The sequence below is a fragment of the Symphodus melops genome (assembly GCF_947650265.1).
Source record: "Symphodus melops genome assembly, chromosome: 5".
NCBI lineage: Eukaryota > Metazoa > Chordata > Actinopteri > Labriformes > Labridae > Symphodus > Symphodus melops.
Genome location: NC_136695.1, coordinates 7,466,672 through 7,493,911, shown reverse-complemented (window position 1 = coordinate 7,493,911; position 27,240 = coordinate 7,466,672). Strand labels below are relative to the sequence as shown.

Here is a 27,240-nt window from a genome sequence, read left to right as displayed (position 1 = left end):
AGTCAACAATATGCCCTGCTCTGTGCAGTTTGCTTTTTCTAGGGTTTTTTTTTTTATTGCAGACCTGCAAAAAAACAAAACTGCTGGATGAAGTATCGAGCCACTGAAAGCTCCAGACTGATTTAACCCCTGGTTATGATAAAAAAAATAGCAGACTTAATATATTGATACTTTATTTGTAAAGTCATACAGAGGAGAAATGTGCATGGAAAGGTAAGGGTTTTTCCCCAAATGACTGTTAGCAAAGGTACATTAAATGCTAGCTTGCTTACGTCCTCACAATGGGTATTTGGAATGGCTGACAGAACAAATATTTTGTCTTTGCTTTTATTTTTATTTTTTTTCGTTTGTCCAAGACTTAGTGCCAGCAGCAGAATTGCTCACCTCCTACCTGAAGAGCAGGTCTACTTGAATCAACAGAGTGGCAGCATTCGCCTTGACTGTTTCACCCACTGCCTCATTGTCAAGTGTGCTCCTGACATTACTGTAAGTCCAGTTTATTCCTCTTCTGTCTTGCATAGGTTGAATATTTTCCATCTTTGCTTCTCTATTTTAGACTCAAGTGTGCAGTAAGTAACTCCTGTAGAATCCTGTTCTCCTGTAAAATGTAAAGGATTGAATTACGAGACAGACTGTAGATTATATTAGGATTTATTTGACCACGGTCAAAAAACATAGCGTGACAAACCTTTCATGTTAACAGTCTTGCTTATATTCTATTAACAGGCTAAAGGCTGGTTCACACGGCAGGATTATAAAATTGTCGGCCGATTTCCCAAACTTTAGAGACCACACACATGGCGATAAATAATCAGAGGTTTTACAGTTTTGGTCGTACAGTGTGTGGTGTGCGGCCACACGGCAACATCAACACACCACACACCAACCGATTTCACTCGCGAACGTCCCCCGATCAGACAGGAAATCTTGCAAAACCTCTCAAGATCAAACGTGATTCCAGAGTCAACAAACGGACAAAGAGGATGTAACAGGGATCGTTTGTGCTGTTTTTATGTGAAAAACACGTTTTAAAAAAAGGCGTCGGTCAAAGGAGTGGAGACAACGGGAGCATGAGCTGTACTTGCTACATGTTGATATGGAGGTGAGTTGTTGTTGTTTTGCTACCGGTGTTTCCTCGCTACGTCACCTCGCTTTCTGATAGGCTACGCATCACAGTCAACAGGCTCGTGCTCATTTCCCCTCGGGGGGACACCACACATGATGAGAAATCTGGCCAAAACAATCCCAACATGTTGAATATCCCCGATTTAAGATCAGAGCGATCCCGACATTCTTCTGACCAGACGAGAGCAGTCTTAACATACCACACACGGCAGGATGATCTTATAAGATTATCTTATGATGATCGGGGCGTCTTAAAGATTATCGGAAGGGGAGAATTGGAGCCAAAATTGGCATAATTATCCTGCCGTGTGAACCAGGCATAAGCCTACAAATTCCTTTCCTTTTTGGTACACTTCTAATAGGCTAGGAAGTAGAAATTACCTTCACTTGAAATTGTAGACATATACACGCATTATATTAGCGCTGTACAGAAGAGAAATACCCTAAGATGGTAGACATTTAAAATAATATATCCATTAAATTACCAAGATGAATGAATTCCTAAAAAAAAAATCTTAACAGAAATGTAGTTTTGCTTATGTAAATTTTGTAATCTGAATTTTTCTGTCTTAACAGAGTAATTCTTCTTATAGAAATCAAAAGGCTATCTTAAAACAATTACATTTAAATGCAATCAGTGGTAATGCGCTTTCTTATTTTGTGATCAGTACTGTTGGCATCCCTTTTTTTTTTTTTTTTTTTTTATTAAATATTTTGTTTTACAAATAGTATTTTTGTTCTCTTGTATTAGTTTATTGACACCTTACTTGGTACGCTGGTGAAGGAGCTGCAGAACAAGTACACACCCGGTCGGCGAGAGGAGGCAGTCAGTGTCACCAGGAGGTTCCTACGTTCTGTAGCCCGGGTTTTTGTCATACTAAGCGTTGAGATGGCCTCATCCAAGAAAAAAAAGTAAGTACACATTCTTTAGGGTTTTTAGGTGATGTTTGATAATAATTGTAACTTGATCGGTCAAAATACCAGCTTCTACAAAATTAAGTACACATTCTGACAAGACTTTGAAAAAGTGTTTTGAATTAATCAAATGGTACATCTGTCTTTTTAAAATCCCTTCCAATAGCAACTTCATCCCCCAGCCAATTGGAAAATGCCGTCGAGTTTTCCAAGCCCTGTTGCCCTATGCTGTGGAGGAGCTGTGTAACGTAGCAGAGTCGCTGATTGTTCCAGTGCGAATGGGTATAGCCAGACCCACTGCTCCTTTCACCTTAGCCAGTACCAGTATTGATGCTGTTCAGGGTAGCGAGGAGCTCTTCTCTGTCGAACCTCTCCCTCCCAGACCCTCACCAGACCAGTCTAGCAGGTTAGTGGATTGAGTGTATTTTCTTGTATTAACATACATTTTTTAAAACCCTTATGGCTATCCAGTGAACAAATCTCAAAAGTCAACTCCATAGAGTAAGTAACGATAATTAATGTTGGACTTATTGAATCCAAATGAGGACTTTAAAAGCCTGACACACATGCAATAAGCATTGTTTGAGCAGTGAATAAAAAAACACCAATTATTTCTTTGTAAATCCAGAAATTAAGGAATCAAGAAACGTAAAATCAACATTGAATCAGAAGTACCCGTATATGCAAAGATTAGAATCATTTGGGAAAATTTTCATCACTGTCAACTAAAAAGGCCATTAGAAGCACCTCACACTGTTTCCACTGAAGTTTTTTTCTAATTTGTCATAGCTAAGTTTTCATGACCATGTCTGTTTATTATTAAAGAGGACAGTTCCAAATTAAGAACTCAGGAAAAATATAAATTCAGGGAATTATTTGGTGTAGGAAACAAGCTCAGGTATATAAACCCATCAGTGTCTTAACTTGGTCCTCCGTATTATAGTATGCCTTAATATGCCTAACACTATAAGAATTGTGCTTTTTCCAGCTCAAGCCAGACAGCTGCCTCCTACATCATCAGGAACCCACAGCCTCGGCGCAGCAGCCAGTCCCAGCCTGTCAGAGGAAGAGAAGAGGATCAGGATGACATTGTATCAGCAGATGTTGAAGAGGTGGGACTCTACAAATAATTAAGGCCATGATAAAGTAAACGTACAAGGGTGGTCATGTTTTTTTCATGCTAAGGCCATCCAAAGCCCACAAAGTTGATGCAACATGTCAGGATGAATATTCTTCTGCTATTAATTTTGTTTACTGCATTTCCTTCATTGTTTAGATCAGAAACAGAACATCTCTGTCTTGCATTAAGTATTTTTTGTTTCTTTTTGTTGTCTATTTTGCATTGTCTTTCAGGTTGAAGTTGTAGAGGGAGTTGCAGGTGAAGAAGACCATCATGATGACCAAGAGGAACAGGGAGAGGAAAATGCTGAGGCAGAAGGGCAGCATGATGAGCACGACGAGGATGGTGAGACGCACCTTACAATATAACACAAGATAATATAAGGTTATACTAATGACATTTTTAATAATTATTTGGCAGTATACAAGTATTTGCGACGCACAGTTGGATAGATTGGAGAAATTTATGTTGAGCAGAAAGCTAAGTTAGACTTGGACACCCACTAATGGACTTTCCTGAGAAACATATCAGAAAATGTGACTTTTCTACACAGCACTATAAAAGTGAAATGGCAGAGGCCAATACAAAACTATCAAATGATGGAATTGACAGTCATTCAAAACAACCAGATAATGGCTACTCTACCTCACAACAGTTCAAAAAAATTGAAAATTGATTTGTGTTCTGTTTGTAATTCAATTCAATGATACTGAAGTTAATTATGTTTTCTAAGTAATTACCTGAATCTGAAACTCAATGCAAAGTAAAGTGCAGCATCTTTTTTTCCTTATTTCTGCCTTAAGGGAGTGACATGGAGCTTGATCTGCTGGCTGCAGCTGAAACAGAGAGTGACAGTGAAAGTAACCACAGCAATCAGGATAATGCCAGCGGCCGCAGGAGCGTCGTCACAGCAGCAACGGCAGGCTCTGAAGCAGGTTGGTTAACAGCTGCGTTGATAATGTATTTGATTTTTTTCAAGATCACATATTTCCCAAATGTTAATTTAATTTTTTTTTGAAGTTTTGTCATTTCTTATTAGGCTTCCTCAAGCTCAATAAATCCAAAACATTTAGACTCCAACTACTTAATTGAAATTGATTTCCCCTTTTCTGAACCATGGACTATTTTCCCCCTCAAGTCTGTCATTACAAGTTACCTACTGTTTTACAGTACACCGTAGCATTTGGGTCTGTGGGGAGTTATATTTGTAGAGTTAATGATAAAATCCTCCCTGGCTGAACACCCAACGTATTTCATTTGCATTCAGTAGAGTGTCCTTGGCATTTCCTATTTTTGGTATGAGCACCTCTTTAATTAAATGAATATAGAGATGTCAGGGCAAGAGTAAATTGCAAAAATGCATAGTGTTCTGCTGAAAGTTGTCCCTTTCTCACCTTTCACTGTTATTGTGCATGTCAGTACTGTTGAAGTACTGAACTGTACTGTCATCTCAATTTTAGCTTTATTTTCTTTTCTAACACACTTATCAACTGATGGCTCTTCACAATTGGGCCTGTTTTCCTCCAGGGTCATCTGTGTATTTTTATAAGGATAATGATGATAGTAGTTCCATCTACTCTTTCAAGTTGTTGTGTTTCTGTCCATTATACATTTTCTAAAATGCTTGTTTTTCATTTGTAACTCTGCTAAAGCTGATCAACAGAAACTGTAGATGTTCTAATTTAAGCATCAGTGATTCTCCTTCGAATTCATGTTAGCTATTATAGTGTTGTAATTCTCTAACATTCGTTGCTGACAAAGATAGATAGATAGATACTTTATTGATCCCGAGGGAAATTCAAGGCATCCAGTAGCAGTATACAGACAGGCAGGACACAAGACATTAGTTACAATACACACCCGCTGCCCCCCCCCCCTGTATGCAATAATCCCCCAAACAAGATTTAGCAGCCCCTATGTGACTAAGAATAAACATAATTATGTGTTGAACCTGTGCAGTTAGCATTAGCAATTAGACTTAAAACTTATATAGCATAATGTACATAACCTGTGAGGAGAGAAAAACATGTGCTGGTTAAAAGAGACCTGTAAACAGTTAAGGAACCTTAGAAACAAAGTGCTGACCTTCTAGAAACTAGTTACATGTGTATGTACAGAGGTGTTGGAGGTAGTGCCAGAGATGTGAGTACAGTCGTTAAACAGTCAATGCAGGAATGTAAAATGGCTCACCAACTTAAAGGAGCAGTGATTTGCATTAAGTGTCCTAGACAATAACCTGAAACCAGGAGTGCTGAGGGTGATTATCATTGAGTACCCAACTATTGAGGAGCAGATTAGCATTAAGAGTTGAAGACAATAGAGTGAAACTTGACTTAATTAGGGTGATCATGTCAGCCATTACAGATGTAGCATAGCACAACAGTAGGATGAAACCAGACATGATTAGGGTGATTATCTTTAAAGTGACCAGTGCTCAGTAAAGTGACTATCAATATGCATTACAGTATCCAAATTGGGGGCTGACTCTGAGGTCAGCAGTGCAGATGAGGAATGAGAAAAAAGTGAAAAAAGAGTCCAGGGATCACCGTGTGCTTCTTCCCTACCGTGACAGTGAAGTGTTATACAGTCTTATGGCCAGGGGGACAAAAGAGTTCTTGTGTCTGTCCGTGGAGCACGACTGTGACAGCAGTCTTTCGCTGAACATGCTCCTCTGCCCGGTGAGGGTGCTGTGCAGAGGGTGGTGTGTGTTGTCCATGATGGAGAGCATTTTGTCCAGAGACCTCCTCTCTACCACTGTCACCAGTGAGTCCAGCTCTGTGCCCACCACAGAGCCGGCCCTCCTCACCAGTCTGTCCAGGCGTGCTGCGTCCCTCTTCTTGCAGCTTCCTCCCCAGCACACCACTGCGTAGAAGAGGACGCTGGACACCACAGACTGGTAGAACATCTGCAGCAGCTTTTTGCAGATGTTGAAGGACCCCAGCCTTCTCAGGAAGTACAGACGGCTCTGTCCCTTCCTGCAGGTAGTGTCCATGTTAGGCGACCAGTCCAGCTTGTCATCCAGCTGCAGCCCCAGGTACCCGTAGGTCCTGACCACCTCCACGTCGACCCCGCCGATGGAAACAGGTTCTAGATGTGGTTTGTTCCTTCGGAAGTCCACCACCATCTCCTTGGTCTTGGAGGTGTTTAGCTGCAGATGGTTGTCACTGCACCACGTCACAAAGTCCTCGATCAGGCTCCTGTACTCCTCCTGTCCATCCCTGACACAAGCAACTATCGCAGTGTCGTCCGAGTATTTCTGCATGTGGCAGAGCTCAGAGTTATACTGGAAGTCAGAGGTGTACAGGGTGAACAGGACGGGGGAGAGCACGGTCCCCTGTGGTGCTCCGGTGCTGCTGACCACAGTGTCAGATGTGCAGTCTTTCAGTCTGACGTACTGTGGTCTCTCTGTGAGGTAGTCAGTGATCCACCTCACCAGGTGCGAGTCCACCCTCATCTCGGTCAGCTTGTCTCTCAGTAGGAGGGGATGGATGGTGTCGAAAGCGCTTGAGAAATCAAAGAACATGATTCTCATCACGCTGCTCCCTTTGTCCAGATGAGAGTAAGCCCTGTGTAGAAGATAGAGGATGGCATCGTCCACGCCCACCTTTGCCTGGTATGCAAACTGCAGTGGATCCTGTGCGTGTTGTACCTGGGGTCTGAGGTGTTGGAGCAGCAGCCGTTCAAAGGTCTTCATAACGTGGGATGTCAGAGCGATTGGTCTGAAGTTGCCTGGCTCACTGGGGTTCTTCTTCTTGGGGACAGGGGTGAGGCACGAGGTCTTCCAGAGCACAGGAACCTTCCCGAGCCGCAGGCTCATGTTGAAGATGTGCTGAAGTGGCTCCCCCAGCTCAGCAGAGCAGGCCTTTAGCATCCTGGGACACACCTTGTCTGGGCCTGCTGCTTTCCTGGGGCGGAGTCTCTTCAGCTCCTTGCTCACCTGGACTCTGGTGATGGTGGGGGGGAGGGGGGATGGATTGTCACTGGAGGTTGTATCTGTTCTGGTGGAGGTGTTGGGGAGAGTGAGAGGGGGGGAGGGGGTGTGTGGAGGGGTGCTGGGGGGACAGGCACTCGCTGCAGCGACGGGGCTGTCGAACCTGTTGAAAAACAAGTTGAGCTGGTTTGCTCTCTCAGGGTCCCCGTCTTCTGCGTTGTTTTTCTTTTTGCAGCCTGTGATGGTCTTCATGCCCTCCCAGACCTCTCTCATGTTATTCTGCTGCAGCTTCTGTTCTACCTTCCTTCTGTACTCCTCCTTTGCCTCTCGGAGTCTGACCTTGAGTTCCCCCTGCACCCGCTTCAGCTCTGCCTGGTCTCCCTCCTTGAATGCCTTTTTCTTCCTGTTAAGGATCTCCTTGACATCGCTGGTGATCCAGGGCTTGTTATTCGGGAAGCAGCGCACAGTTTTAGTGGGAACCACAACGTCCATACAGAAGTTCATGTAGTCAGTTGTGCAGTGTGTGACCCCCTCAATGTCATCACCATGAGTCTCTTGTAGGGCACTCCAGTCAGTGGTCTCAAAGCAGTCTCTGAGCGCCTCCTCTGCCTCAGGAGACCACTTTCTGAAGGTGCGTGTAGTTATCGGTTGTCTCTGGATCATAGTTTTGTACTGTGGCTTTAGTAGGACCAGGTTGTGGTCGGACTTACCCAGAGGTGGTAACGGGGTGGCAGTGTAGGCGTCCTTCACGTTTGCATACAGGAGGTCTATTGTCCTGTTCTTCCTGGTGGGACAGCTTACAAACTGGTGAAAGTCTGGTAGTGTAGAGTTCAGAGTAACATGGTTAAAGTCCCCTGAGATGGCGATGAAAGCATCCGGGTGCAGCGTTTGTAATCTTGATTACAATCAGATTTTTAAAATAGGAAGCAAAAAAGGGAGATGAGAGGATTTTTTTTTAATTATTGAATATGTCTCTCTCTTGTATTTCTTCCTTATCCTCATCTGTGAAGGTGCCAGCAGTGTCCCTGCCTTCTTTTCAGAGGATGACTCCCAGTCAAATGACTCCAGCGACTCTGATAGCAGCAGCAGTCAAAGTGACGATGTTGACCAGGAGACGTTCCTTTTAGATGAGCCTCTGGAAAGGACATCGAACACTTCCCACAGCAACAGTGCAGCCCAGGCTCCTCGTTCAATGCAGTGGGCTGTTCGAAACACACCAAGTCAGAGGGTGTCTGGAAGTGCTCCCTCCAGCTCCTCAACACCGGCTGGTCAGTGGATTTGTTTTTGTTCGTGGAATTTTCTGGCAAAATGTATATTTGTTATTTGTTTAAAATGTATTCACCTGTTGTGATATTTTTGTTTTTAACAGCTAGCTCCACTGGCCTGATATACATTGATCCCACCAACCTTCGTCGCTCTAGTGCTATCAGCTCTAGTGCTGCTGCGGCAGCAGCAGCTCTCGAGGCCAGCAACTCCAGCAGCTATCTGACATCTGCCAGCAGCCTAGCACGAGCATACAGCATTGTCATCAGGCAAATTTCAGATCTCATGAGTCTGATTCCGAAATACAACCATCTAGTCTACTCTCAGTACCCTGCTGCTGTTAAGCTTACATACCAAGATGCAGTTAACCTACAGGTAAGATGTATCGAAGTTCTGTACCTTTCGGTTTGGAGACTACCAACTCTGCAGCACAAGCAATCTACATTGCCCAGAGTTAAATTTAGATTGATGTTCTTGTCTTAAAAACAACTTCTTCACATAAACCAGTTACCTGCGTATATAAATCTTATGAAAACTCAGCTACTCACATTCACGTCTGTGAATTCCAAAACGGAAGATTCAGAAAAATATTTTTTTCACATCAGTAGCTGGAGTTTTTCCAATTTGTTTGATCGCTTTATGATTAATCTCTACTAGAGCTGAAACGATTCCTCGAATAACTCGATTACAAAAATTAATCGAGGAATCTTCGCTGCCTTGAGGCTTCGTTAAGTTTTTTTTTGTTTTTGTTTTTTTGCGTCATCAAAACTTAACTATGAGTATAAAACCCATTTAATGTAGCTGCAGCTACCTGCTCCTCTCTCTGCTGCACTCTCAGTCTGACACAGACACTTCAGCGCTAACACACACACACAAGCGCGGCACGCCCCTTTTAACTTTTAGTCAGCACACAGTTGATCCGTGATCCATACAACCGAGTCGGGAACACGTGATCCGGTCAACGGGTCGGCTTTTCTCCGTTCACTCTCTCCGTGTTTGCAGCTAATATAACGATAGCAACGTTCACTTACAGTCTCTGTCATAGACATGCGTCTATGGTCTCTGTAGTCTGTGAGTGCGCTGAATGCACGCGCTGCAGGAGCAGACAGAGATACACTTAAAATAATAAACAGGCTGATTATATTAAATGTCTAATGTTGTCAACGCTAAATCAAGAGAGAACTTGTTTTGTGGAATAATAATTTAGCAAATATATATTCAAAGTTTCTCAATCTCCTTATGACATAATGATTGATTCTGTGATTGATTCAACAGAACATAATGCTTTCTCAGTTAAATGTGATGTGTAGGCTACACAAAACACTATTTGTTATTTCAGCCATTAAAACGTGTTTGGCCTGTATTTTTAATTTACCTGCCACCTTGACCAGTGAATCAGAAAGTGAATTTGGGACCCTGTCAGTAATATGGTGAGTGTCAGCAGCTGTAGAGCAGAGGTGGTTGGTTGTAACTATGGTTGTAACAAGCAGGCCTTACCATGGTAGCTGCAAAGAAGCAGGTTTGTAAGGACGACCCAAGACGAGTTAAACCTTCATTAAGCAAAAGTATGATTTATTCGATTACTCGATTAATTGATCGGGATATTCGATTACTAAAATATTCGAAAGCTGTAGCTCTAATCTCTACATTGAGGAATTAGAGTGCAGAGCTCTAGCTGTCTTCACAGCAAACCCTACTTCTTTGACCTTACGGTGTGCATCAAATAAAACACAAGCCTTAACATTGAACTTCACAGGGGCGCTGATGGCGCAGCGGCAGTGTGCACGTCCCCATGTATTGCCTGTGGGTCCTTTCCCGCATGTCTATCCCTGCTCTCTCCCAAAAATAAATATTTAAAAAAAAAAACATTGAACTTCACAGGAAACCTATACAGACTACTTTTTGATTCTCACTATCCACTATAGCACAATTTATTTGTCATTAGGTCCTAACACGATACTGTTCATAATGTACCTACAAGACAGAGGGGAAGAAAGAAACAGAAACTTGTCAGGGATGCACTTTAGAAGAAGAGGATTTCTTTTATTGATCTCCGAAGGGGAATTAGGTGTTTACACTCTGAGTGAGGCAGGCGCTCCTGAGCTGGTTGGATTGGCGGGGGGGCGGGGACACCTTGTTCGCAGGAGTTGGGGACCGAATCCTCGACCCTTCTGTACCCACTAACCCACTGCCGCCTCCCAGCCCCTAAATGTATGGCAGAAGCTAGTCCACGTTGACGTTGATATATTGATAGTCGGCAACACTAGCCTTTGATATTTTTTGATAGTTTGTTATTTTAACTAAAATCTAATCCAATTAACGAGTTAAAAAATATGTGAAATGCTATTTGTTTAACCAGAACTATGTTGAAGAAAAGCTGATTCCAACTTGGAACTGGATGGTTTCTATCATGGATTCGACAGAGGCTCAATTAAGATATGGCTCAGCACTGTCTTCTGCTGGTGACCCCGGTCATCCCAGTCACCCACTCCATGCCTCCCAACACTCAGCTCGCAGGGAGCGTATGACTGCTCGGGAGGAGGCCAGTCTTCGAACCCTGGAAGGTCGCAGGTAAAAAATACGTTGATAAACCCAATTGTTCTGTACAGTTGCGAGTCTGTTGGGTACAAAGTTTTGGAGAAACACCAAGGTTAATGTATGTTTGAGCAATTCTATATTATCTAAGTTTGTGTTTCTGTCCGTTTTTTTTAGGAGAGCAGCTACCCTACTGACAACTCGCCATGGCATGCTGTCAGCACGGGGCGACTTCTTGAACTATGCCTTGTCATTGATGCGCTCCCACAATGATGAGCACTCTGATGTTCTTCCTGTGCTGGATGTGTGCTCACTGAAACATGTGGCATACGTTTTCCAGGCTCTTATTTATTGGATTAAGGCCATGAACCAGCAGACCAATTTGGACAACCAACAGATGGACAGAAAAAGGTAAATGTGGAGACTGAGAGCCAGGGAGCCAGGGACATTGATGTCTTTTTATTCAAAATTGAGAGATTATGTCCACTTTTTCCTTGTTATAACTTCAATTCACTTGGTATTTCATCAATATTATGGTTTAGGTTCAAAGCTTATCGTTACGTGAATGAATTATCTGTATAGAATGGTAGAAGCTCAGTCAGTAGGGACTGAGTTGACAAAGAGTAAGGTCCTCTACCTGCTTTTTGTAAAGTGTCTTGAGATAACACCTGTTATGAATTGATGCTATACAAATAAAAATTGATTGATTGACTAGGGTTATGACCTGAAGGGTCACCAGCTCAAGTCCAGGTGCGCGCCAAAGTATGGAATTTGTTCTGATAGCTGGAAAGGTTGTAGGTCACTTCTTGAGCACCGTCGAGTCACCTTTGAGCAAGGCACCAAACCCCCAATTGCTCAGCTGCTCTGTTAATGTGCAGCCTTTTACTCTGTTTGTGCATGTCCATAGGATCCTGTTGGTGCATTTGTATATACACTGATTGACTTGGAATTACATTGTTGTTTAAGTGCACACTTCTGTGAAAACAAAACTGTCCACTTAGGAAGCAACACTGATTGATAATGAATTTCACATGCTGTTGTGCAAATGAAATAGACAACAGGCGGAAATTATAGGCAATTAGCAAGACACCCCCAATAAAGGAGTGGTTCTGCAGGGGGTGACCCCAGACCACTTCTCAGTTCCCGATGCTTTCTGCTAGTGGTACTTTCACTCTTGTGGTAGCATGAGACGGAGTCTACAACCGACACAAGTGGCTCAGGTAGTGCAGCTCATCCAGGAGCAGCAGGACCGCTACCTCCGCCTTTGTGCAATGAGGAACAGGAGGAGCACTGTCGGAGCCCTGCAAAATGACCTCCAGTAGGCCACAAATGTGCATGTGTCTGATTAAACAGAAACAGACTTGATGAGGGTGGTATGTGGGCCCGACGTCCACAGGTGGGGGTTGTGCTACCAGCCGAACACCGTGCAAGACATTTGGCAAATTTGCCACTGGCGCCCTGTGCTCTTCACAGATGAAAGCAGGTTCACACTGAGCACATGTGACAGGCGTGAGTCTAGAGACCCGTGGAGAACGTTCTGCTGCCTGCAAAATCCTCCAGAATGACCAGTTTGGTGGTTGGTCAGTAATGGTGTGGGATAGCATTTTCTTTAGGGGCCCGTGCAGCCCTCCATGTGCTTGTTAGAGGTAGCCTGACTGCCATTAGGTACTGAGATGACATCCTTAGACCCCTTGCGAGACCATTTGCTGGTGTGGTTGGCCCTGGGTTCCTGCTAATGCGAGACAATGCTAGACCTCATGTGGCTTGAGTGTGTCAGTAGTTCCTGCAAGATGAAGGCATTGATGCTATGGACTGGCCCGCCCGTTCCCCATAGAGAACAAAGTATTTAATAATACTTCACTTGTTCAGCTCGAGGATGTGTTATTTTAGTGTTCCCTTCTATTTTTTTGAGCAGTGTATTTCAGCTGATGTGTGTAGCTTGTTTCAATTACAAAGCATTAAAAGTAATTTCCTTTTTGGGAATAAAGAAGTACAGCATTCGTGATCCACTTTAAATTGATTAACCAGATTTACAAAACCATGAGTATAAAATGTTTATTGTAATGCAATACAATGCCTTTTTGCTGTTCATCTTGCTAACAGCTCTGTATAAAAAGCTAATAGCTTACCAATCTTAAAGGCAAACAAAACTGCCAAAAAGTTCATCTGTATTTTAACTCTTGTAGGAATCGTGAGATTTTAGAACTGGGTTTGGACAATGAAGATTCTGAACATGAGAATGATGAGGACACCAACCAAAGTAAGTCAAATAACTGATATTAAAATGACAAATAGATTTTATGTTGTATAAACTACAATGTGCAACTGTAATTTAGAAATAAGTATATGGTACGCACATAGTTGATTTCTTTGTGCCTTGACCTAGGTTCCACTCTGCAGGACAAGGACGATGATCAAGTTCCAGCCGAAACCGGTCAAAACCACCCCTTCTTCCGTCGTTCTGACTCGATGACTTTCTTGGGCTGTATCCCTCCCAACCCCTTCGATGTCCCCCTGGCTGAAGCCATTCCCCTGGCTGACCAGCCCCATCTCCTGCAGGTCAGGATAGTTGTTTTTCACCTTTTTAATATGTGCATTTCTCTTCATCCCTCAAGCTGGCAAAAGTAGTCGTTTACTGTGAAAGCTATATTTGATTGAGAGGTCAGATTACAGTCGTGTTCTTGACTTACAGTATCTCATAATTCGAACACATTCCATTTTTGTGACTATAAGTTGCCACAACACAAGAATATCTTGTCAAAAAATTTATTTAATTTACCAGTCAGGACAAGGTGCTTCCACTTCCATTTAATCAGCATATGATTTGTCCAGTTTTCATCCAGGATTTTGTTAAACAGTGATGTCCATAACTTTTACAAGGTTGACAAAAAACAGCTTAATATTTAAAGTACAGCTCTAATAATATTTCACTGAGTTTATATAGGTTCTGCAAATTTAAACGACTGGTATTTGGCAAATCTAAAGGCCCTGACAGGCCAAGAATAAACGAGCTGTTTTCTCCCATTCACAAATCTCCTAAATGTGACTACATTTTCCAGGGGTGAGCGGCATTTGTAAACTGGATTTATTTTTTTGCAGCTGCCAGCTCCCTTATAAACTTTCAGTAGCTTGGTCTGGGGGTGGCCTGTTTATTTTTTTTCCAGAGCTGCTCCATGTTCTGTAAATAGGGTCCTTCAATCGTAGAATCAATACAGAGGAAAAAATGTCTGAACATGCTCTGTGGATTGTCACAAGCAAGCACAACACAGCTATGGCGTCAGCAGTAAACAAACAAGAAGCATATCGTCCCATGGACATCCAAAATGGATGACCAACATCTGTGTTTATACGAGTCCTTTGAAACATACCAAAATGGAACTGACAAGTAAGGGAGTTGGAGCAAAATTGTGATCGCAGTCAATGAACCAGGTGGCTAAAAGTTAGTCACAAAAGTTAGCTTGACCATCATGTAAGTTTACTCTTAAGTAAACTTAAGAGTTCTTTATCTATCTAAAAAAAAACTTGAATTTCCCTCGGGATCAATAAAGTATCTATCTATCTAAGTCGCTTTTCAAACTGCAAGATTATAAGTTTTGAGTGCGAGGCTCTGGTTGTTGAAATATTAATATATTATTGTGTAGTGTAATGTTGGTCATCCCATTGCACACAAACTGTTAAAACACTTTACTTTACTTTACTTTTAACTTAACTGTTAAAAACTGTATTTGTTGTCATTACATTGCTCTCACATCAAAAAAAAAATCTTTCAGTACGTGCCAGGCTTTAGATGGAGATCTTAAACGCATTTTTTAAAAAGCCCAAAAAAAGAAAACATTATCTGGGCAGCCTGATTCAGGGAATAGTCTCTTTTTGGTAGACACTCTAGTAATAGATGGACCAGTGTTATGTTTGCTATGATAGCTTAAACCTAATAGTTTATGTCCTCCTAACAGCCTAATGCCAGGAAGGAGGATCTGTTTGGTCGTCCCTCTCAGGGTTTGTACTCTTCCTCCTACATGACAACAAAAGGCCTAGCTGAAGCAAGCATGGACAGGAACTGCCTGGAGGTAAACATGGGCTCCTCTCTACCCTCCCCCTCTCAGGTATATCACCCCTCTTTACTTGACAAAAAAGCTGGCAGATGTGTTCTAACATCCACTCATAACAAACATTATTGCAATGTTAGGGTTAATACATGATTACAAACAGAAATGTTTATAAAACAAATCCAGGATTAATTATGTCCTACTCGGTATTTTTGTTGGATTTTAACAGTATTGGAATTGGTAAATAATGGATGGCAATTCAAGTGTGGGTATTAGAACATTTAATCGGTTTTGTGTCTAATTTCCATTCATTAATCATCACTCTGTAACCTCATGACATACATGTGTTCATAGTACTAAACAACATTTGAATCCTTCCAAATCAGATCCTGCCAACAAAGATGTCCTATTCAGCCAACCTGAAAAATGTAATGAGTATGGATTGTGGCCCGGGGAGCAGAGGGAACCAGTCATTGATGGAGCAGGACGTGGAAGCTTCAAAACAAGGCCCATCCCCCCATGACCTAGCGGCCCAGCTGAAGAGCAGCCTTCTTGCAGAGATCGGCCTCACTGAGAGCGATGGACCTCCTCTCCCATCTTTCAGGTACCACATAGTTGTTGATACACAAATACAAAAGACATTTACACACAGGCACAAGTACATACACACGCACAATAATTGTGTTTACATTTTAGAAATAAAAAGTTATAATGGCATTGCGTCCTTCTCCTCTTCTGTCAAGACCTCATTGTAGTTTCATGGGGATGATGATCTCACATGACATGCTGCTTGGCCGCTGGCGTCTGTCACTGGAGCTCTTTGGACGTGTCTTCATGGAGGATGTCGGAGCAGAGCCTGGATCTGTAATTTTTTATTTGAATGTTGATATTAACTAAGCAAGGTTTTCTCACAATTTCTAGATTTTATTGAATAGATTTAAATCAGAGGGTTTCAAAGTGTGGGAAAGTGAGCCTATTCGCTAGCACCTGTTTTTAAAGACTGCTGTGGTGACATGTCATTCTCCTTGCACCAAAAAACTACCGTAAATTCCGGACTATAAGCTGCTACTTTTTTCTCACACTTCGAGCACTGCGGCTTCTACTCCAGTGCGGCTTATTTATGGATTTTTCTTGGGGGACAATGAGCTTGTGCCGCAAAAACATTTGTCCTCGTCACATTGGATCTTAATATCAGTCATTTTGCGCTTCATGCACGCACCCTCATCATGGAAAACACACGAAAGCTGCATCATATGTATTTCTCCAAGTTAAAGGCGATCGAGCTGGCTGTCAAAGAAGCTAACAGAGCTGCTGCACATAAAGTTGAAACTGACAGCGACAACGAAAAAGAGACTGAGGAAGTGAGTAATGAAGTCATTCTGAGGCAGTGAATGGATGGACTTTTTCTTGTGAAATGTATTACGGTAATCTTTTTCTTCAGCCGTGTTACAGACACTGTTTGATAAAGGATTTCCACTAGGCTTCGTATTTGCGGATGTTACCGGTAGTACTGTAGCGTCCGTCCGGACGTTAAAGGACGACGAGAGTGTTCAAATAACAGCTTTTAATAACCTGGTCACTGTCGGCCGTGACCACGCCGTTTACAGCAGAGAACAACACTCATAACTTGCCGCAACAATCCAACTCTCTCACCCAGCGTTCTCTCATACAGCCGCTCAACACGTTCTCGCTGGTGCATTCACTGACTCTCCACATAATCGGAATTATGAACACATTATCAACTACTGACTTTACAACATGAACCGTAACAGTACGCATTTAATTAAAAGTTAAACAAATGTTTTTATGTCACGTCTTTCTGTGCAAGTAGCTCTGTTATAACGTGGACACCTGCGGCTTATAATCAAGTGCGGCTTATATATGTACAAATACATTTTTTTACTTATTTTTTAGCCGGTGCGGCTTATATCCAGGTGCGCTCAATAGTCCGGAATTTACGGTAAATGTAATCTTTCAAAGCCTTGAGTATTTATTTTGCTGTAGTGGGACCTTGGAGAGGATGACAAAAAAACTCGTCTTTATGAAAGTGCTCATACACCATGAGCAGCACACAGTTGGCAACATCTGTTGCCTTATCCATCTCATTAGAAAAGAGAGGGCTTTCGTGGATACTGTCAAAGTCATTTTTATTCTTTTAACTCTTCTTTTAATTCTTTTAACTGTGCTGGACATACAGAAGAATCTAGAAAAAAAACATTTGTCTGAAACCACGGTGTAAACTAACTGTAAAAAGATTTTACAAAATATATATAAATTATGAAGGATAAAAATATAGATATACAAAAATTACAAGATAATGTGCAAAGATGAGCATATGGAAAAACAACAATAAATGCGCATGGACTTGTATCAACCACAAATAAATATAAGGCACAAACTTTGTGAATAAAATATTTGTTTTTGTGTTTTAAAAGTCCTTTTGTTTTTTAAAGTGACTGATGCTAATGTATTGCTGACGAGGAACAGTCTTTATAAAGTAGCATTCATGTAAAAGTTTCTGATGCTTATTGGTTTCCAGCACCTGTTCCTTCACATCAAAGGCTAATCTATGGTGCTGGATGGTAGTGTCAGATACTGATCAAATAATTCGACAGCAGTAGCTCCTGCCATCCTTGCCAAACACAAATCTCAATTAGCATGGAGGAAAAGCTGTTTCTTCTGTCTTTCTTCCTATCAAAAACCCCCCTTTTGCTTGGTCTGCAAACTTGGTGCTGGATCTCTATATGACACTTGAGGTCTGATGGTCTCACACTGGCATCCGTTAGCACCCACTAATGAGATGCCTCCCCTGCAGTCTCTGGTGGCCCAGACGGGGGAAGCAAGCCTCACACTTTGAAACCTTTGAAATAAAAGATAATGTAGTGGTTTGAGTAATAAATGAGCATCAAGAAGTAATATGTTGCTGTTTAAGTGCAGAAAATGCATAGTTACTACTATTTAACAGCAAATTTGGAGAGTAGAGTAGTGGAGAGTCATAATGTTTATTATATATTCCAGATTCTTACAGAGCTGGGTGGCTTTGAGGTAAAGGAATCTAAATTCCGTCGTGAGATGGAGAAGCTGAGGAACCTGCAGTCCCGTGACCTGGCCCTGGAGGTGGACAGAGATCGAGACCAGCTAATACAGCAGACTATGCGTCAGCTAAATACACACTTTGGTAGGCGCTGCACAACAACACCCATGGCCGTGCACCGGGTGAAGGTCACCTTTAAAGATGAACCTGGCGAGGGAAGTGGAGTGGCACGGAGCTTCTACACAGCCATTGCCCTGGCCCTCCTCTCCAACGATAAGCTGCCTAATCTGGACTGTGTTCAGAGTGTCAGCAAGGGCATGCAGGCCAGCAGTACGTGTCACCACGATTACAATTCAAGTATGACAATACATAGGAACTTAAATGTATCAATGATTTTTTTTTCTACGTTGCATTCAATGGTACTTGCTCAGTTTATATGAAAAATAAAGTTTCTATTCCAAAAATATACGGTAAATTGTAAACATTTTATATGTTATGTGTTTGTATCTGTAGATCTGATGCAGCGCTTGAGAAACAGAGATAGGGAACGAGAGAGGAGAAGTGGAGGACTTCGAGCAGGATCTCGGAGAGATCGTGACAGGTAAACAAAGACTAAAAACGTATATCTTTTGATACAAAAATAAAATCTTCTTTCATGTGACACTAAGACAAAACTTGTTTGTGTTCCACAGAGACTCAAGGAGGCAGCTGTCCATAGACACCAGGCCTTTCAGACCTTCATCAGAGGGAAATCCCAGTGATGAGCCCGACCCTCTTCCTGCTCATAGACAAGCCCTGGGTGAAAGACTCTATCCACGGGTTCATGCAATGCAGCCGGTAATTAATAGTTTAATCTGTTTATGCTTTGAGTTAACATGACATATTTGATTAATTCTCTTTTCTTCTGCTTGTGAGGCAATAAATAGACTTTACTTATTCTAACAGTAATAACAACAAATCCATTTAATTTAAAGAGTAAGACCTTTACTTCACTGATGTCAAGCTTTATTTATTTTCTTCATGAATAACATACATTTAGACTTGTCTACTGTATTAACACATGTATGACTACCAGTAAGTCAAAGTGGAACATTTGATGGGTTTCTTACACTTTATTTAGATTAGTTGTATCTGTTCTCCTCAGGCATTTGCCAGTAAAATAACAGGCATGTTGTTGGAGCTGTCCCCTGCCCAGCTCCTGCTGCTGCTGGCTAGTGAAGATTCTCTCAGAGCAAGGGTTGAGGAGGCCATGGAGCTCCTCATTGCACATGGCAGGTAAGCAGTTAACACTTAAACGTACATACAGCTAAATAGGGTAAGCATTTGAGCTTGGTATTCATAATGAAACATCATGTAGAGCAGAGCTATTTTAAATATTGATGTTTTGTTTCCACTAAACTAACCTCTCTCTGTCTCTTTTAGAGAAAATGGTGCTGACAGCATATTGGACCTGGGTCTCCTGGAGGCCCCAGAGAAAGCACAAGTAAATTTCAAATCTCAGATTTTATTTTATATTGTCAAAGCATTTGTTTTTCTTTGTTCATAATAATTGTTGAACATCTCTATTGGTTTGACATACTGACTAATATTTATGGCCTTCACTTCACATACTTCAAATGACACAAAAGCTTCTTTGCACAAATTATACATTCTAAACAGCAAGTGTGCCACAATTAACAATCACCCACCACCACCTTTTGTGTACTTGCAGCAAGAAAACCGTAAGCGTCATTGTTCAACACGCAGTGTGGTGGACATGGAGCTTGACGATCCAGATGACGGTGATGACAATGCTCCTCTCTTCTACCAGCCTGGCAAAAGAGGCTTCTACTCTCCTCGCCCTGGCAAGAATACAGAAGCCAGACTTAACTGCTTCCGTAATATTGGCAGGTAGTGACTTGTCTTTGTGATTTTATAAAGAGAAATAGGTCTGGTTTTAATTAGTTTTGGCCCAAAATAAATCGCTTATCTGCCCAAAAAGTACAAATCTGAAGGACACAGTTTAATATTATTTTCTATATTCTTCACAGAATACTGGGGTTATGTCTGCTTCAGAATGAGCTCTGTCCAATCACATTGAACAGACATGTCATCAAAGTGCTGCTTGGGAGGAAGGTAAACGAGCAAATTAAATTATACTTCATGTAAATGTAGACTTTTCTGCATGATTTTTGAGAATAAAGGGGCATTAATTTTTATTTTTTCTACTGCAGGTGAACTGGCATGACTTTGCATTCTTTGACCCAGTCATGTATGAGAGCCTGCGGCAACTGATCCGCCATTCTCAGGCTGGTGAAGCAGAAGCAGTTTTTGCTGCCATGGACCTGGCCTTTGCCATTGACCTCTGCAAAGAGGAGGGGGCTGGACAGGTAACTACACATTAGCCCCTACTGTAAAAAGACAGAGCAAAGAAACAATGCAAGAGCAAAAGAGGTGGCACATAATTAAATAAAATAAAGAAACAGGATGGGTGTTGCATGCTTTTACACTGTTGCCCCTCCTGTCATCTCCACTATTTTCATTTGTGTTTTCTCATAGACTCACATTTACGCCTATACTGCTGTCTCCTTTGCAGTCCTATCAGGCATGAAATCGAAAAGAGTTTGAAAGCATGTGATGCATATTACATAATTTATCAGACTGATAATTTCTGTCAATTTAGAAATGAGTTATTCTGTCTATAATAGCTGACCAGTCTGTCTGTAACAGATTTCCTTGTAGCATGTGGGAAAAAATAGAACATATACACTTTTTTTGTGCTAATGGTAAGCTGGTTGCACACCCTCTCTGTTGTACCAAATAGCTAATAAAGGGGAAAATAAAAATGTTGTTAAAGGCTGTTTCCCTAATTGTGGGCATCTGTGACCAGCCTTCCTGTCTTTGATTTCATGTCATTCAATCATGTCCAGGATCTTAAAACTACATCACACACATAGGTGCAAACGATAGGTTCAATCAATTCCACAAAGATAAAATATACAATTTACAATAGCGTTCCACACAAACAAGATGCTTGAAAATCATTGCAATACTGTTGTTATAGTGTTTTATTCTAAAATTGACTGGATGTTCTCTGCGTTTTGTCTGATTTTTCTGTCTGGGTTGTCAAATTCTGTCCAGCATGACGCGTGCCTGTCACACACTCCGTCGAAAGTAGACAGTGTATTTGAATCAGAGACTGACCACTCGCTTTGTGTACACAATTGACGAGAGTGGCGGCTAAGTAGGTCTACACTGTAGCGCAGAGTACTGACAGAGTATGTGTGAATTACTTGCATGCACAGGCAATGTTAAACACAAACAAAAGAACACAAATCGATATGAACTGAGGAGCCACATGAGACCGGGCGAAGAGCCATGGGTTGGCCACCCCGGTCTATGCTATGGCAGTACAGGGAAACTTTCAAATGTATTTAATGAGAAAACTGTTTTACCATCTTTCTACAAAAAAAGAATAGGGGATGAAAGGATTAGAAAAATGACATACTTTAAATGTAAGGACAAGGAAACGTTTCAATGCCCAGATATTAATTTTACTTTTACTGTGTTTGTGTGATGTACAATAAAAAGGTGCTTTGAAATATTATGCCATGACAAATTGTGCCTCCTTTTTTTCTGGTTCAGGTGGAGCTTTTGTCTGGTGGGGTCAATATGCCAGTCACTCCTCTTAATGTGTACGAGTATGTCAGGAAGTATGCAGAGCACAGAATGCTTGTGGTGGCTGAACAGCCTCTCCATGTAAGTGAAACACTCAACATAAAACAAAACAAAAATCTGGTCCAATGTGTAAATCAGCATATTTTTTATACCAACTATAATTTGTTTGTGGTTCCTAGGCAATGAGGAAAGGTTTACTGGATGTACTGCCTAAAAATGCCCTGGAGGACCTGACAGCAGAGGACTTCAGGCTGCTGGTGAACGGCTGTGGAGAAGTCAACGTTCAGATGCTCATCAGCTTCACCTCCTTCAATGATGAATCTGGTATTATGCACTGTCCGCTTTCTTTGCCTCCTTCTGTCCATTATCCAGCTTTATCTTAAATGACCTGCATTCATTCTGAAAAAGAGAAAGATTTACTGCTGCACCTTTTTTTTTTTTTTTTTTTTCTCATTTTTTTGGAAACAAATCAAGCAAACACTTTTATAACATTCAACAGGGGAAAATGCAGACAAACTACTGCAGTTTAAACGCTGGTTTTGGTCCATAGTGGAGAAGATGAGCATGACTGAAAGGCAAGACCTGGTGAGTATGTTCTCAATGATTAACCAGTGCAATGACTGTTTTTATTTAGATGCTCTGTTGGGTGCCTAATACTGAGAAACAATCTGAATGACTACATACACCTCCAAAGAATCAGTTTTCAAAATTATGATCACAAGTGTTTTTGTTTACAGTATTGCTTTCTTTCAATGGAGAAATTTGCTTTTCATTTTGTGCATCGCCATAGAACAAGACTACTTACCAGTACACTTTCTCTCTATAAATTAGACATAGATAACTATAGAAATTCTCTAGTGAAATAGTGCAGATAAATCAAAACCATTAAAGTCCACTTATGTACACATATTCAGTTGAATGCCTTCAGCACTGTGTCCAGATAGCAATAAAAGAAATTCTGACTGCCGGCACCTTTTTTATTAAAATAGTTTTCAATGAGGGGAGTGTTTTTTAATATACATAAAGTATATTTTTACGTCATGGTGTTTGTGTGTGGCGACAGTGTTTCCCCAACTTTTTTTTCTTTTGCCATCCCTCATTAAGTCTGACTACGTAGTAGCAAATGCGTAACGCAGTTTTTTTTAACTGTCTCAAAACAGAAACTGTTCGACTTGGTGCAATGCTCTTAATGTGAAAATGGAAAACGTGAACAATTATTTTCATTTCCTCAGGTTTACTTCTGGACCTCCAGTCCATCTTTACCAGCCAGCGAGGAAGGCTTCCAGCCAATGCCCTCCATCACGATTCGGCCTCCAGATGACCAGCACCTCCCCACAGCCAATACCTGCATCTCACGCCTTTATGTGCCACTCTATTCTTCAAAACAGATACTTAAACAGAAGCTCCTGCTAGCCATTAAGACCAAGAATTTTGGTTTTGTGTAGACGCTTGACAGAAAAGAGGTTAAAAGGAATAAGAAAACATGTTTACTGTTGTGAAATATTTACCTAGCTTAATTTTTGTAGATTAATTTTCTGTGTATACAGTTTTATGAATTTGACATACTGTCGCTATCTTCCCAGGCTGTAATATTTGTGTTGTGAACACAAACACCTTGTTATTTTTTATTTGTTTCTTTTTTGTTCATGAAGTCCAGAACATTCCTCCATTGGCCCCAGTAAAATCTAAACTCCACAGCCATGCTTTAATGGCTTGAACCTTAGCTTCCCAGATATGTGGTTTGACAGAAGACTGTCAGCCGAAACCCAGCCAAAGATGACAGCAGTAGAAGTATTTAAAAGAAAAGACACACTGTGACTGAGTTTCCTTTCCCTAAAATACTATCAGTGACAGTTCACTGCTGCCTTTGTGGAAAGTCCTTTTTCTTGTACAAGGGAAGTAGGGAATTTCAAAATAAACTTGGATGCAAATAACTTTTCTTTGTCTTACCTGTCTTTTCTTGATTTCTGGTAAGGGGCCTCATTGGGGCATCAGTTTAAGAGAAGGTTTTAACGGCATTAAGAAGTTGTCCTCCTGTATAAGACTTGACCCACTAGTATACACCTTATATTCTTCCCTTAACCCAAGTGAATATTGTTCAGTAAATGTACACAAAAACAACTAGTACCCTTTGATCATAACCCTAATTTTAAGTTTGACAATGAAACACCTTGTGCATAGGACGACAAAACACAATTTTTTTGCTCAACTTTAGACACTTGCTACTCGGTTGTGATGTGCATGGTCGAATCTGCAGTTTACAAGTAACAGTGAAGGCAACATTTTCCTACTGTCAAAACAGAGTCATTTGAGGTGAACCTGCATTACTTGCGCATGCACTGTTGGTGGTCAGCAAATATTTACATTCATTTCCTTACCGGTTCTGTCACTGCAACTTGTACAATATAAGCAGGCTGGGTGTCTTGTTAGCCTGGTGCTGCTAGTAGATGGTGATTACTTGATTTATTTTTTTCATAATGTCGAAGACGTTGCGTGATGTTTAGCGCAGTGGGCACTGTGGCTTATCGATTCGTTATAAGAAAGTCTTAGAAATGGAGCAGTGGCAGGGCGCAGTCTCTCAGAAGGTCAAGCCACTTACACATAACCTGAATGAACTGAAGGCTAAAGGCTTGGGGCTGCTACACTCAGAACTCGGAATGGATTTAGGACTGAAGCCAGAGTTTATTCCATCATGGGTGATCCTTGGCGTTATGTACCGTTCTGGTGCTGGTGGTCGCTCTTTGGGTCTCGGCCTGCCAGGCTATCTTCAAGACATGACCCGCTGTAAGACAAGTTGACGATGACTTTCTATTAAAGTCAGGGCTCATCCACATTAAACTTGAAGTGCTGAAGAGAAGAAAGAAGGATGCTGAAAAGGCATGTAAATCAAACCAGTCTAAATTTTTGGCCGTGGCATTAGTAAAGTTGGCTACTGCCTCAGTAAAAGTTACATTTCTCGCTAAGTTAAGTCTCTGGGTCTGACAAACTAATTTTTGAATGTCTTTTTTTCCCCATAATGGGTAAGATATTACATTTTAGATCATTGAACTTTTGTATTTGGTGATGGAAAGCATCTTGCGACCCCCCTCTGTGTCTCACAAGCCAGGTAACTTTGTATGAAACGGGACCAAAAACGATCAGCAAGTATCTGGCTATGCCTCCATCTTCTTTTTCCCAGCAACTGAGTGTCTGCATGAACAACCTGAGGAAGAGAGGAATCTCGCCGCCCCATGTGAAGGAGATTTGGGGTTCTGGGGTCAGGGTCTGCTATGTCAGAGGATGCATATCCAATTGGTTTGAAATTAATGATTCCTTCTATTTCAACTAGCAGTGTGTGTATAGGACTTCTTCTGTAACCGCTTGGCTTCCTACTGAGAGCAGTTTTGATTGATCTGATTTTCCTTTTCCATGTTCCACCAAAGTGGGGGGTTAAAGTGGAATTGAATTTGGGATTTACTTAGCTTTTCTCTCAATTCTGGATTCATGGCCACAAATGACTCTCTTAACTCTCTATCTCCTCCTTTGAAGTTGGTGCCACAGTCCGAGAGAAGCTCATAGGGATGTCCTCTACATGCAATGAAACGCCTGAGGGACATAAGAAAACTGTCAGAATCAAGGCTGGTCAATAACTATATGAGTGCTTTGGGTAGTCATACACTTGAACAGTATTCCCCATGTCTTTTTGACTCTGCGGCCAATTTTAATGTTATGGGGGCCAAAACAGTCTACTCCTGTAGACCAAAAGGGGGGTTTCAGTAGCCTTTATCAGGAGGGAGGAAGGTCCGCCATTCTCGGATACACAGGTTTTGACCGCCACTTTCTGCATTCAGTACATGACCATTGATATTTTTGACCGCTTGTCTGCCACAGAGAATCCAGTAGACAGCGCATATCAGTGAACACTGTCCAGTCCAGGATAAAAGAGTCTGTCACCATAATCTTTAATTAGGAGATGTGTCAGAGGATGTTTAGGGTCAAGTACTATTGGATGTATAGTATCAGGGTCCAGGTCTACACTCTGTCTAAGTCTGCCTCCCACTCTAATGACGTCCAGTGTTTTATCAAACTCGGGAGAGAGAGAAGCTAAGCGGCTATGGCGTGGGATATTTTTACCTGCTTTCAAGGCATGCAATTCGTCTGGGAAGCTCTCAGATTGGGCTTGAGAAATAAGAGCAATCCCTGCTTTGTCTCTTGATATAGTCGTGGGATCAGAAGTGGAATAACAAGGTGAGGTCTGCATTGTCTGGTATGTTGCCTCTATCAAGTTTGTCCAACTGTCCTGCTCCTTTGGATCAGGTAATTTTTGATGCCTTAGCTGGTTGTGTTAGTCCATAAAAAAAGGTTTCCTCACCTCTGTGGGTATCTCCTTTGCAAGGGCCGGACAGGTAGGCCACTGACTAGGAGGAAGGTGCAGGAATGACGGGCCTGTAGTCCATCTTTGTGTAGTCGTTAGATCTTTGAGTGGCTTCTCTCTGGTGATATCATCTGCTGAGTTTTGTTTCGAGTCAACATATCTCCATTCACTGGATGAGGTGAGTTCAAGTACTTCCACGATTCAGTTAGCTACAAATGGCTTGTACCTGCAAAACTCAGTACCACAGTGGAATCAGACCACAGGAAGGTTCTGTCAGTTGGGACAGTTAGCTCAGATTTGATTAGTTTACCTTATTAACTCTTGATAACTCTAAACGAGGTATGGTGAGTTGCTTCAAGGGGGCTACACGTGATCTGGCCAAAATGAGTGAAACATGAGTTTCTCCTTGTTGGTTTGTTGTTTTCATGTATGCCACTGAACCATATGTCCTTTCTGAATCGTCACAGAAAATATGTCGTTCTCTGTTTATTACTTTGCATGAAACATGAGGATTATCACCATCATACCACCTGGGGAGGGAGATATTGGTTATATTCAAAAGTTCACTCTCCCATTCTTCCCATGAACGTTTTAGGTAGCTGTTTGGTATAGGCTGATCCCATTGCTTGTAATTCATCCAGAGCTGCTGCAGCAGGACTTTGGCCCTGGTGGTGAAAGGTATGATGTATCCTCCCTAGGGTAATATTGGGAAGCGAGCACTCTGTATACATTTGTCATGTTAAAGTTTGGTAGTATATAGGTCTGTGTCTATAGCCCAAGGTATCGGGTACACAGTGCCATCTTAGACCCAGTGCGCCCTCTACAGGCTCTGTCGGACTTTGATTCAGCCAAAGCTCAACGCTGTCTGATCTGGCAGTTGGTGGTAGATGATCAATGACAGATGGAAAGTTGCTTTCCCATTGTCTAATTTCAAATCCTCCAGTAGACAACAGGGCCTTTGTCTTGAGGGGAAGTTCTTTTGCTTGACTGGGACACACCGAGGAGTGATGGGCCTAAAGTGGGGCAAGGGAGAAGCTGCTCATTGAGTACTTGGTTCTGATAGGTAAATGAGCAGTTAAAAACAACACGATGTTTGCCATTATGCTCTACTAAGTGATGTGGGATATACCATTATTCCCTTGACCCAGAGACTTGTCCTGCATTGAGTTTTGTGACATAACCAGCCTGATTCAGCTTGTTGATTTCATTGTTGTAGGTTTCTGCCAAGTCAGGGTATTTCTCTAGTTTGCGCTCAGAGCG

The 27,240-nt window shown here is 41.7% G+C and overlaps 1 protein-coding gene across 1 annotated transcript in view; it reads left to right on the top strand.

Annotated features, from left to right (window-relative positions):
• ubr5 (ubiquitin protein ligase E3 component n-recognin 5) overlaps positions 1-23,560 on the top strand; it is a 67,005-nt gene extending 43,445 nt beyond the window's left edge. Inside the window, exons 32-58 of the mRNA XM_079343123.1 lie at positions 357-486; positions 1,877-2,037; positions 2,207-2,446; positions 3,029-3,152; positions 3,394-3,505; positions 3,964-4,095; positions 8,102-8,359; positions 8,461-8,729; positions 10,714-10,925; positions 11,067-11,300; positions 13,076-13,149; positions 13,276-13,448; positions 14,843-14,956; positions 15,322-15,539; positions 15,679-15,799; positions 17,954-18,299; positions 18,483-18,570; positions 18,662-18,806; positions 19,114-19,244; positions 19,392-19,452; positions 19,681-19,859; positions 20,000-20,084; positions 20,183-20,338; positions 21,594-21,707; positions 21,806-21,950; positions 22,126-22,211; positions 22,859-23,560. Of these exons, the coding sequence (XP_079199249.1) occupies positions 357-486; positions 1,877-2,037; positions 2,207-2,446; positions 3,029-3,152; positions 3,394-3,505; positions 3,964-4,095; positions 8,102-8,359; positions 8,461-8,729; positions 10,714-10,925; positions 11,067-11,300; positions 13,076-13,149; positions 13,276-13,448; positions 14,843-14,956; positions 15,322-15,539; positions 15,679-15,799; positions 17,954-18,299; positions 18,483-18,570; positions 18,662-18,806; positions 19,114-19,244; positions 19,392-19,452; positions 19,681-19,859; positions 20,000-20,084; positions 20,183-20,338; positions 21,594-21,707; positions 21,806-21,950; positions 22,126-22,211; positions 22,859-23,071 (4,321 nt within the window). The 3' untranslated portion in view covers positions 23,072-23,560. The remainder of the gene's footprint in view (positions 1-356; positions 487-1,876; positions 2,038-2,206; positions 2,447-3,028; positions 3,153-3,393; positions 3,506-3,963; positions 4,096-8,101; positions 8,360-8,460; positions 8,730-10,713; positions 10,926-11,066; positions 11,301-13,075; positions 13,150-13,275; positions 13,449-14,842; positions 14,957-15,321; positions 15,540-15,678; positions 15,800-17,953; positions 18,300-18,482; positions 18,571-18,661; positions 18,807-19,113; positions 19,245-19,391; positions 19,453-19,680; positions 19,860-19,999; positions 20,085-20,182; positions 20,339-21,593; positions 21,708-21,805; positions 21,951-22,125; positions 22,212-22,858) is intronic.
• The last annotated feature ends 3,680 nt before the right edge of the window (positions 23,561-27,240 follow it).